The sequence below is a fragment of the Telopea speciosissima genome, chromosome 5 (genome assembly GCF_018873765.1).
Source record: "Telopea speciosissima isolate NSW1024214 ecotype Mountain lineage chromosome 5, Tspe_v1, whole genome shotgun sequence".
Classification (NCBI taxonomy): Eukaryota; Viridiplantae; Streptophyta; class Magnoliopsida; order Proteales; family Proteaceae; genus Telopea; species Telopea speciosissima.
Window position 1 is genome coordinate 50,430,139 of NC_057920.1, and position 12,160 is coordinate 50,442,298.

General features: G+C 39.1%; 1 protein-coding gene across 2 annotated transcripts; it reads left to right on the plus strand.

Annotated features, from left to right (window-relative positions):
• Positions 1–7,468: 7,468 nt before the first annotated feature.
• Positions 7,469–10,269, plus strand: LOC122661150 (pentatricopeptide repeat-containing protein At2g34400). 2 transcript variants are annotated; one of them, XR_006332835.1, is made up of 3 exons: positions 7,469–8,386; positions 8,591–9,764; positions 9,866–10,269. XR_006332835.1 is itself a non-coding variant. In XM_043856479.1 (2 exons), the coding sequence occupies exons 1-2, from the start codon at positions 7,479–7,481 to the stop codon at positions 9,540–9,542; spliced, it is 1,860 nt and encodes a 619-aa protein (XP_043712414.1). In that variant the 5' UTR covers positions 7,469–7,478; the 3' UTR covers positions 9,543–9,776. The 2 variants fall into 2 exon arrangements, 1 of the variants encoding a protein (XP_043712414.1); XM_043856479.1 differs by lacking the exon at positions 9,866–10,269 and having other exon boundaries at positions 8,591–9,776.
• Positions 10,270–12,160: the final 1,891 nt, after the last annotated feature.

The window sequence follows — 12,160 nt, forward strand, 5'->3', positions numbered from 1 at the left end:
ACGGGTTGTACTGTTACTTGGGATCGTTCCCGTTTTGTTATTTTTGAGAGCATTGTGCTTGGTACAAACTTTGATGTTTTACCTTTTTGGTAGCTATTTGATAGTCATAGGAATTTTGTAATTATGTTACTTATTATCATTAGCCAATAAACATCTTATAATTATTTCATTTACGCTTCCGCAAACTCTGACCTATCTTGGAATGTAATATTCCTTTGTCTTTTGCGCTCTGGTATTATTGTATTTTAATATTGATTTATGACTGTGAGTTGGTCACTGCATCGAGATCCTGGTGGTGAGGTGGGATGACACGTGTCACCCCAATCATACCCTGATATTGTACTTTATCCCTTGTCGGGATAGGAGTGTGACAATACCGTACCCCGTTTCCAATGCCTAGTTCTACATGAGCTTTTAGTTAATTAACACATGGCAACCATGAGTCCAACACCCACTCACAACACTTGGATCCCATCACATACATTCACCATATAACAATAATCCACATTCATATCCCATCACATGTCCATCACATAATCATCATCCGCATTCACATTCCATACATAGCATTTAAGTGTAGCATACAAACCTAGGCATCTAGCATTCAACATGATAAGCAATCTAATAGAACTAACCTTAAGCTAACATACAAATAGGATTTTAAATACCTAAACTAGCATACATAGTGAGTACATAGTGAATGCACTAACTCGGTGGCTGAACTTAGAGCTTTGCGGGATGGTTTGGAGTTGTGCCCCAACTTGGGTTTTGCAGGCTTTATGGTTAATTCAGATTCTGCTACTACTGTAAGAATGATCAATCTTAAAAGGTGTAATTTATGGAGGGGGTGGTACTGGTTTCAGGAGATAATGGCTCTTTGCAGCTCAACTCGGCCTCTTATCTCCTTGTTTTCACGGAGAGTAATAGAGCATCAGACTGGGTTGCTAACTTAGTATGCGAAACGGCTAGCTCCAACGTTTTCCATTTTGGGAGTCAGCCCCTGGGGGATTTTCAAGGTATTATTCGGGAAGACAAAACTGATTTGCCCATCCTCAGAACTAGGTATGTTCTTTTGTTTCGTTGGTTTTTTCATGGTTGTAAGGGCTTGGGTTTTGGTTTTTCATGAGAGAGTTTCTCCTTTGGGTTGGGGTAAGGCGGAACGTTCCCCCCCCCTTGTACGTTTTTACAGTCTATTATTTTTTAATAAGTTTTAAGGGCTTCCCCAGGTCCCAGATAATATTTGGGTTAAAAAAAAATCATCATGTTGGGCATATTATTCATATCCAATGCATGTAATGGCACACACGCACAATTAGGAAACACTCCGTAAACAAGTCCAAGTAACTAACCCACTCACCAAGTCGTCGCAACCTTGGTGATTCAAATGTAACATTTAGTTCTCACACACCCGCACGTCCTTTCTAAAGGTTGTAGGTACCCTAGGGAGCCATGTTTCAAGTGTACATTAGTCGAGGATTGGTCCGGGGATCAAGCCCTAAGCTCAACCCTAGAACAACTGCAAATTTGCATTGTGCGGTCGATGGCGGTTGATGGGATCCATTGTCCACAGGGTCTGCTATTTGTGCAATTAGAGCTCAAACCTTGAGAAGATTCCATTCTTGATGTAGGTGTGCGGTCAATGGCATGCCATCCGCTCCCATCGATCGCACAAGCTAGAATTGTTGTTTTCAGCAATGGCTTGAGTTGTTGATGGTCAAAGCTCATGGGAGGTCAAGGGGGTTACTTCGGGAGTCCTTTTAGCATCCTAAGGTCGCATTGCATCATGGGATTCAATCCCAATTGAGGTCCTACAGTTTGGGTTCTAAACCAAAAAATCCCCAAATTTGGATGGTTCAATGGAGATTGGTCATAGAGCTGAGAAGGGGGCAATTAGGGCTTGCAATTGGGGCTCCAAGCATCCAATTAAGTATTCGAATCAATGGATTCACAAAGCCCTAAGGTTAGAACTCAGAATCACAAACCATTGTCTTAAACCTAGGTTGAATTCAATAAAAATGAGAGGGAAAAGGGATTGCTCACCAAGGGGATGGATGGAGCAGCTGAGGAAGGCCTCTCTAAGCTTACTTCTATCCCTTTCTCTTCCTTTCTTCCCCTTCACATGTCATCCCTTGATTTGGCTAAGCTCCCAAGTGCTTGAAATAGTGGAGGAAGCCAAGAGGACGCTCACGAGGATGGAGGGATAGCAATGGTGGCTCCTTCCCTTCCTTTCTTCTTCCTTCTCTTCTTCTCCATGTTTTCCTCTTTCTCTCCTTGAAATGTGAGAAATGAGAGCGGGGCCTAGGTTTTTCTAATTTTAGCATAAGCCACTTAACGCTTATTTGGCTAGGACACTTTATTACTTAGTTTGAAGTGATTTAAACCTCAACTGGGCCTAGGTAGACCCATAGGTTAGGTGTCCCAAGGGCATAGGTGTATTAGGTAAGTCCCACACCAGCTAGGAACATATGAGGACAAGTTCCACACACATCCATGTGGGGCCCACACCACAATAACACTTGATGATGTGTCATCATAGGAGACAAGGACGAAGAAGAAAAGAAAAAAAATGCATGAAATGTGATTGGAACATGTCATCCTAGGTGGCATGTGCATGGATGACACATGGAGGGGAGGAGCCGAGGAGGTGATATGGATACTTAGGTGGTAGTGCTTGGAAGGGTAGATTCCAAATGAAAGGTGGATCATAGGTTGGTATGTATGGTAAAATAGGGTGAGTCAAAGGGTATTGGGCTTAATAAAGCTCATCCCTTGAGGGTCCTCTCTTAGATGTGGATGCAGGTGTGTTGGATGTGGCGGATGTGGACCTTCCTTACCCGTATTCTGATGGTTTGGATGTTTGGAGTGCTCCCAGCGAGAAGTAGCATGGTGATGACTGCGCCTGCGAGGTATGTGCCTATAGGGAACAATAGATCTTGGGCTTGAGGCCCTTTTGACAATTGACATTATTATATTTTTGGGATTGTAATTATGAGTACACTATAGTTGTATTTATGTCGAGTAGCGATTTCTTGTAAATATAATTCTGTAGACATCCAAATTTTGCTTGCAAGATATTTCAAAAGCCATAAAAGGCCTAGAGGTATTTAGGTCATTTTTAATCTAGTCCAGTACCCGAGGTAACCCAAACAATATTCACGGGCTAAATAATCCATGGAATCAAAAGTTAATTAAATACAAAATGGAACCAGTCCAAAGCCTAACCAGCCCAAGCCAAGTCAGTCCATGCCCAAACCGTTTGAAGCCCAAACCAATTTTAATAGATAAAAACCCAAAAAAGGGTAGTTTGGTAAAAAAATAAAAAAGAAGGGGTAATTCGGTAAAAAATAGAAAAAAAAAAGGAAAAACAAACAAATTTTAGATATTTAGAAGGGTAGTTTAGGAAAGTAAAAATAAAAAAGCTAATAAAAAAAAAAAAAAAAAAAAAAAGCAAAAAGTATAAAAGAAAAGAAATCAGAACCGAGAGGGCTCTCATGTTTTTTTTTTTTTGGGGATTTGGTTTCTTCGTTCTGGGGGAGGGAAACGGAGAGAAAGGAGGGGAGAGAAGAGAGAAGGAAAAAAGGGGGGGGGGGGGGGGGAAGATTTAGGGTTTCAAGATTAGCAAGAAAGGAGAATGGGCGAAAATCAGGGATTAGGCTTAGATTTTGGTTTCTAATCTTCCGGTTCTGGATTTCTAGAGATGTTCCAGGCGATTGCCATGGTGGTTCCTTGAAGATCTATATCAAATCATCGACAATTTCTTCGCCGGAGATCAAGGCTGTTGAAGTGAGGACGTTCGTCGCAGGCGCACCAGTCAGAGATCATGATCTGTTTCATTCTTTTTAAATTCCTTTTGTAATTTTTTTGGTATTGGATCTGTAATAAATCCCTACCCCTGTTCGTCTCGCTGTGCTACGGAGAGACTGATCGAGAGCAACTCTGGTTCTGCAAATCCAATTGATTCCAGGTAAGCATCATTCCTTCTTTAAATTTCTTGATCTATTTTGAATCTGATGCATGCTTATACAATTTTTGGTTCTTAAACGTGTCTCTGTGATTTCTATTGTTTTTCTTTTTGTATGATCAATCCCTGTACACATTGTTGGATTCAAGTATGCCTATCTCTGACTTCTATTGTGATTACCCTTTATGATTGAGTTTGGATCCAATCTCTGTTGATATTCCTGAATCTTCTTTTATCTTCTGGTTTATATTTTGGATATGAATTCATTTCAAGTTCCATTACATCTTGATTCCATCTCTAGATCCAAAATCATATCTTTGTGTTCTCCAAATATGATAAATCCATGACATGGAGTTCGGTAAACTCCATCCCTTTTAATCAAAACATAGATCATCCATTTATAAATGCTACTGTGGATCCCATCTTTTTTGATATTATTCATAATCTCATCTCTATGCTTATATATCCATGATCCCTACTCCCTTGCAATGGATTTCCCCATGAATCTTATTTGCTGTTTAAATCCGAATCGTATTATATTAATATTTTGAATCAATCTTGGATCCATAATGGTAGAATCATTTTGATGAGGTAGCATTTGATTCCAATGTCTCTTCCTAAGATCCGAATCTGTTACCTTTGAATTGCATTTGGTAGGAGGTTATGGCTTATATTCATTCATTTAGATTTTTGTTAAAGAACTCAGGCTCCGTTTGGTTGCAAGGGGAATTAAAGTGAAGGGAAGGGAAAATTTTCAAACCTAAAAAGGAAACTTTTGTAATCATTACCCATGTGATTGTATAAACTACTTAAATTTCTTACCATATCTAATAAAGATACATTTTACATGTAATATTTATTTTACATTTTAAACCAAAGGGAAATGAATGCAAAGTAAAGTGAAATTGAATAACCAAATATGGAATGATTTAGAATTAGATATATTGTCACATGGTGTCACATGGGGTAATGATTAAAAAAGTTCCTTTTTTAAGGATGAAAATTTCACTTCCCTTCCCTTTAATTCCCCTTGCAACCAAACGGAACCTCAAAGATTGGCCTATTTCAATTAAGGATATCACAAATTATTAAGGCCCATCATGGCCCATTTGAGATTCTCTTATAATCCATTAGGGAGCAGTCCTTAAAGACTTGTTTTGGTTCGGTCAAGCCCCATTCAGACTTATTGGGACCCATACTGTGGCACATAAGATCTCATCCCTAAGCCAGATTTATCTCCATTCAATTGAGACCCAATTAGGCCTATCAATGGGTTCTAATACATTTCTCTTTGATCGATTCCACATGGATATATTATAAATTGCTAAGGCCCGACCGGACCAATTCACGAAATTTACTAAAGCCCATAAGATTTCAAGACTACATCAGTTTTAGATCATTAAGGATTACTCAGACCCATTAATAGATTCATTCACGAATCATTAAAAATCAATCTACAAATCAGATTTGATCCTATACTGATTGAGACCCAATTAGGCCCATCAGATTTACTTTTGCTAAGGTCCATATAGGGGATCGACCCTTAAATCACTTTTTGTTTAGTTGATGCCCCAAGCCCATCCTATTCTAATCAATTTGGACCACCCCCAAATCAGGTTTGCCTTTACACAGATTGAGGCATAATCTTTAGGCCCATTAGGAGTCATTATAATTCCCACATCAAGTTATCAAGTCCAGTTGAGGCCTAGTCAGGCCCATGGTGGATTCATTTAGGAATTACCCCTTAAATCCATTCCTATTTTAGTCCAGGCCCAGTCCGGCCCATTTTAAAAGTAAAACTTTGTTTTGAATTTTCTTTTTTCTTTTCTTTTGTCTTTTCTTTTGTTTTTTTAAAACCATTTTTACTTTTGATTTAAAAATGATTTTTTCATTGCCATAGACGGACGGCTTAGATCTAATCATGATCTTTCGCCTAAGTCACTCGGCATACATCAATTAGCCTTAGGAAATCACTTTTAATCGATTGCATCTTGAGTCAAGCCCAGTGGACCTTGGGATACCATATCCCTAAGACATGCATACGGGTTTCAATCATAACCCATTGTCAGTAAATCATTCGAGTCCCTATCCAATCACTTGGCTTTCAAACAAAGCCCATCAAACAATAGGGTTTGAATCCAAATCCAATTATTTCTTTATTTTTTATGAGCCTTCCCTTTAAAGCATATCATTTGGTGTCGGTCTATGTGATGGGCTATATAGTGATCGAGTCGTTTTTTGTATATTGAAACACTCTATATTGGCTAGTCCAGTATATGGGTACCCCTAGGGCCGTACAGTCCCAATATATCAATATAAGTTGGGGTTTCTCTTTTCGAATATATTTTATATCCTTAATCTAAGGTCTACTTTTTGGTCTCATTCTTTCTCTTTTAAGTCCAAATCCAAGATAAATCAAAAGATAAAAATAATCGCAATCTTCTGAGATAGAACCCTAGGCGCTAATTTATGATCCAATATCGAGAATCTTAATAGGATATGATCATTTAGGCATAGGACATCTTTCGATCAAGATCTCCGAACCAATTAAAATGGATCATTTGACCGATGTGTCCGGCTTATGTTTTCGTATCCTAATTACTTAATTCTTGTCATCTATTTACCATTATTCGATTATTCTAGTCATATATCTTTGAATTCTTGAATGTGAATTACTTGTTATCATTTGATTTATTTGTTCATCTGTTTCCATTTGATTAAATATATCATTACCATCAAAATAGCAAACATAGAAATTTGGTTTAGGACAACACATACCATAGTGTATGCCTAGCATAGAAAAAGTGTCCATTGTAGAGAATTGTTTAGGATTTAGTATAACAGGGAGACCGATCTCTTGATCGGGCAGATCGGGTGCCTAACACCTTCTTGATCTGTAAATTGACACCCACCTAGAATCCTGGGAATAGTCCGATGCCTTGTCCAATGATTGAAGTTTTGACATTCTCTCCTCTAAAAGAGGAGGAATACTTTTTGGGTCCTAGGCCCATTCACCTAGGTGGCGACTTCCCCTTTTGGTTCGATGAGTCCTCTTATGGCATCAGTGCGACTCATTATCTAGGCCATCCCATTTATACACCGCGTATGACCATGCGGTTCGATCCCGGTCTATCCATCCCGGACCCGAGAGACCCTCGTTGTCTCTATAATTAAGTACAATTGTTTAAATAATGTGATGTCCGAATAAACTGCAACCTAACTTATAAATATAACACAGTAGCTTCCGCATTCTGACAGTATGGTTATTATATTATATTGCTTTGGTAACTCTAATTACCTTTATGTATTGTGGGGCTTTGGGTACTGCATCTGTGATCCAGGTGTTGGTGTAGGGTATTGGTGTGCATCCTAGTCACACTGCCTAATCATACGGAGTGGGGTATGACATCTAACTTTCTCTGTTTCAAGACCTTGGAATTGTTTGTGAAGAAGAAGATTGTTTCTGTTTCGAGACCTTGGAATTGCAGTCATCAAGGTTTACAACTTTACATAGACGATGGTTTGTAAATCCAAACCCCTTATGCTTATCATTTCTCGCTCTCTCGTTTTTGATACAACAATCCATTCTTATCCAGACGTCTCTGATCTCACTCATAAGCTCCTATCGCTCTTGAAGCAGTGTAGTTCATCCAAATCATTGAAACAAGTCCACTCTCAGATGCTCATCAATTCCATAGAAAAACCCAATTTCCTCCTCTCCAAACTGGTCGATCTCAAAGATTTTACCTATGCTTCGCTCCTCTTCTCTCAAACACCAGAACCCAATGACTTCTCGTACAATGTCATGATTCGTGGTCTAACCAACACATGGTACAAATTTGCTCTCGCGCTTGAATTTTATCACCAAATGAAGTTCTTAGGCCAAAAACCAAATAATTTCACCTACCCATTTCTTCTAATCTCTTGTGCAAACCTCCCGTCGTTGGACCAAGGTAGGAGGGCCCATTCGTTGATTTTCAAATCTGCGTTGGACTCTGATTGCCACACCAGACACTCGTTGATCACTATGTATGCAAGGTGCGGTGAGTTGGGTGATGCACGGAAGGTGTTCGATGAAATTACTAATAGGGACTTGGTTTCTTGGAATTCAATGATATCTGGGTACTCTAAGATGGGTTTTGCTACAGAGGCAGTGAGTTTGTATAGGAGAATGAGGTTGGCAGGTTTCGAGCCAGATGAAATGACTCTAGTGAGCGTTCTAGGAGCATGCGGGGACTTGGGAGACTTGAGTTTGGGAAGATGGGTCGAAGGGCTTGTGGAGGATCAAAAAATCGAGTTGAATTCTTTTGTGGGCTCTTCGTTGATTGATATGTATGGGAAATGTGGGGATCTTGATTCAGCAAGGAAAGTTTTCAATAAAATATTGAAGAAAGATATTGTTGCGTGGAATGCCATGATAACAGGGTAAGTATTCTTTAATTGGATTTTCCTATTACTATAAAATTTTCAGTTTTCTATGCTCTTTGGTTGAAGGTTCTTAACCTCCCACCTCCCCCCCCCCCCTCCACTCAAAAAACAAATAAACACTGCAAGGTAAAGACCTATTAATTTTATGTATTAATTATCTATACAGTTGTACCAAGTATTTACTTCACCAGATCCAAACAGATATGCACAAAATGGAGCATCAGATGAAGCAATCAGGTTATTCCATCACATGAGGGCAGCAGGTGTGGACCCTGATAAGATCACATTGATTGGTGTTCTATCAGCCTGTGCCTCCATAGGGGCCCTTGATGTTGGGAAGTGGGTAGATGCATATGCATCACAAAATGGTATAAAACATGATATCTATGTTGGTACAGGCCTAATAGATATGTATGCCAAGTGTGGGAGCCTAGTCCATGCACGTAGAATCTTTGGAGAGATGCCCCGAAAAAATGTGGTCTCTTGGAATGCCATGATCTCTGCCCTTGCTGTTCATGGGCATGCCTCGGAGGCAATAGCACTATTTAAGAGAATGGCAAAGGAAGGAGGAGACGTACATCCAAATGACATCACATTTGTGGGTGTACTCTCTGCATGCGTGCATGCTGGATTGGTTGATGAAGGCCGTAGGTGGTTTCAAATGATGGGACCATCATTTGGGCTGGTCCCAAAAATAGAGCATTACTCTAGCATGGTTGATCTTTTGGCACGTGCTGGATATTTAAATGAAGCATGGGAGTTCATTGAGAAGATGTCTGAAAAGCCTAATGCAGTCGTATTAGGGGCACTCCTTGCTGCCTGTCGGAATTTTGGAAATGCCGAGGTTGGTGAACGTGTAATGCACCTACTTCTGGAGTTGGAGCCTTCAAATTCTGGAAATTACATTATCTCATCAAAGATATTTGCAAATTCAAAGAGGTGGGATGCGTCAGCAAGAATGAGAGGATTGATGAGGGAGAGGGGTGTTACTAAAACTCCTGGTTGCAGCTGGATTGAGATCGAGAATAAAGTTCATGAATTTCATGCAGGGGAGGGTTTGTATCTTAATTCAAGAGAAATTTACTGTGTTATTGACTTGTTAACTGAGGAGATGAAGATGGAGGGATATTCCCCAAAAATTGATTTTGTTTAGAGAGAAGATGGAAAGTTTTCTTTGCTTCAACCAAGTCCACAAAGACAAAGCAATGTCGTTGCAGTTGGGAATTTTATCAGAATTATTAACTAATCTGACCTCCTTGGAATTTCATCTGCATGGTATTATGGGATGAGGGAATGGTGCATTTTATTTACTAACCGTGCATCATCCACAGTACATCAATCTGGATAGCTAGACACGCTTATTACCATATGGAAGGTATAAGTTATTCTTATGTCTTATAAATATGTCCCTTTTAATTTTCTTAGTATTTTGCTTTTCCTTTTACTATTAAGTTTGTTTGCTTGTATGGTTTTCAGGTTATTACAAGCCATCTCAAGAGTTAAGTTTGCCCACCACCTAAATGGTTTAAATTTCTACATAATAGGTAATGACTGAAGGACAAAAGATTTATGCTATTGCACATTATAGTTAATGTAATGGCTTGTTGTCTTGTGTCTAATTTTTTAACCATTAATTTCAGTTAATATATCATAATTTAAATGGATTACCAGAAATTACTCTATGCAAGTCTCATGCTTGTGGGGAAAGTTGCAACTGTTGGTCTTAATTTGTGATTGCTATATTTTAATCTTGAGAAGGGAAAGGTTTCTGCTCTGAAGAGTTTACTTGCCGGCTCATAAGATTAATTGCAAGTATTCTGTTGCACACTTGGGCTAAAGTCAGCCGAATTGCATTAGCAAAAAAGTTAGCAAGTGTCTAGGAAGTTTTTTTTTTTTTTGGGTGAATAAGTGCCTAGGAAGATAGTAAGTCAGATTGGTCAAGGTCTCAGATATTGTGAGGGCAGATTTCTTATGCATAAAAAAATGAAACTTGCTATAGCTACGACAAATTAAGACTCTGAGGAACTGATCAAAATGTATCATTAATGTCCAAAATGTACCTGAAGAGTGAATGGAGAAATTGAGGGTCACCAAACAATGCTCATTTGACCATTGCTGGTCTTGATTGATCTTAGAAAGGAGGAGTAGAAATAGGGGCAATATTGTAGGAAAGCTGCTTCAAGAATGTGCATCTTGCTGTTTGGGCTGCTTTTGAGGTTGTTGGGGGACATCTCCAAAGAATACTCAATTGACAATTGTTGGTATTGATTGAGCTCGAAGAGAAGAAAGGAACACTGATTTCAACTCCCAGACCAGAAGTAGAAGATGACCCTCTTGACATTCCCTGTTTCCTTAGATGTGCTTCACCTTTTATAAGAATCCACTCTAACAATATCATGGAAACCATCTAATTTTTCTCGTCAAAGTAAAAATACTCTTGCATTTCTTGGAGTAGATGGCTCAATGAAATTGAGTGATCTAGTTAGATCTGTTGAGACAAAATTTGACAGAGAGGCTTCTACTCTTAAAGGATATGGATACTAAAAGCAGTTTTTTGGGGGGGGGGGGGATGTTGAGTTGTGCAAAAATGATAGAACACAAACTGTGTGAAAGAAGGGAATGAGCCTTGAAGCTACAGGTGTCTAGGAAGTATGATTTCTGACATGAGAACTATTGTACTGGAAGTTGAAGAAGGGCGATGCAAGATAAAATGGGATCCATTCTCAAAAGATCCCCTAGTATTTTGATGGTCAATCATATGACCTGAAAATGCCATTTTCTTAGATCTATTTATGATTCATATGGATTATTTGCTTCACTCATTCATTTAATATTTATTTCTGTGATTTTCTAGTGGGTTTCTATTTGTTTAGTTTCAGAATATGGGCATATTCTTTCTGTAAACATAAGATAGCATCTAGGTAATAGATGGTAGTTCAAGATTCCAGATGATATTTGAACCTTCATAGTTGAAATACACTGTTTCCACCAACGGACAGAAAACAATAGAAGAGCAAGGAAGAATTAAGGAAAAAAAAAAAAAAAAAAACAGAAGATGAAGAAAAAGAGCTTATGCCTTGGTCTTCAATGGTTGACCGCCCAGTATAAGAGGCAACAGGTTACTGCGCTTGAAGAGGCGGTTGGGTCTGCAACCGCCCCTGTGATCGCCCAAGGTCAAACTCGAATTCCTCAAGTCTTCATCTTCCCTATTTCATTCCATTTGATTTCCAAAGATTCGAGAGCCCGAGGGGGAAACATCCTAGAGTCTCCTAAGGTGTTCGTGACCTAAATAGCATGTTTAGAAAGTATTAATGGTTGTAGATAACTCCCATTAAAACCTTTCAAAAGCCTACTTAAACATCCTCGAAGTAAGCGAGGTCACTGAGGTAAATTCAATTCTAATATTGCTATCAAAACGCATCAATAAGGTTTGGGCATACTTTCGAGGACCTTCCTCTCTGATAGGGTCAAAGGTTTCTTCATAAGAAATGTAGCACTTTAAATCTAGTTTACAATTCATTTTGAATCGCGTTGATTGATTATGTATTAACCAAGTTATGGCCAAACAGTGGGTATAGGTTGGTTGGTTATCAACGGTCATGGGAAGTGGCAGTTGCATGGGTGGTTTTACGCAGGGTATGATATGCAACATGATGCACAATTAATTTCACAACAAATGTGCCAATCCCAAACAAGAGTTAGTAACTGTGGGCACTAAGTTGATCAAGTTCTAGGTTGGCCCATATATCGGGGATCGCATATTGGCGAAGC

Excerpts from the sequence above, each read along its gene's own strand:
- LOC122661150 (XM_043856479.1), top strand. The coding sequence starts at position 7,479 with ATGGTTTGTAAATCCAAACCCCTTATGCTTATCATTTCTCGCTCTCTC. Across the intron at positions 8,387-8,590 it reads TGGAATGCCATGATAACAGG|ATATGCACAAAATGGAGCAT; the intron begins GTAAGTATTCTT and ends AGATCCAAACAG.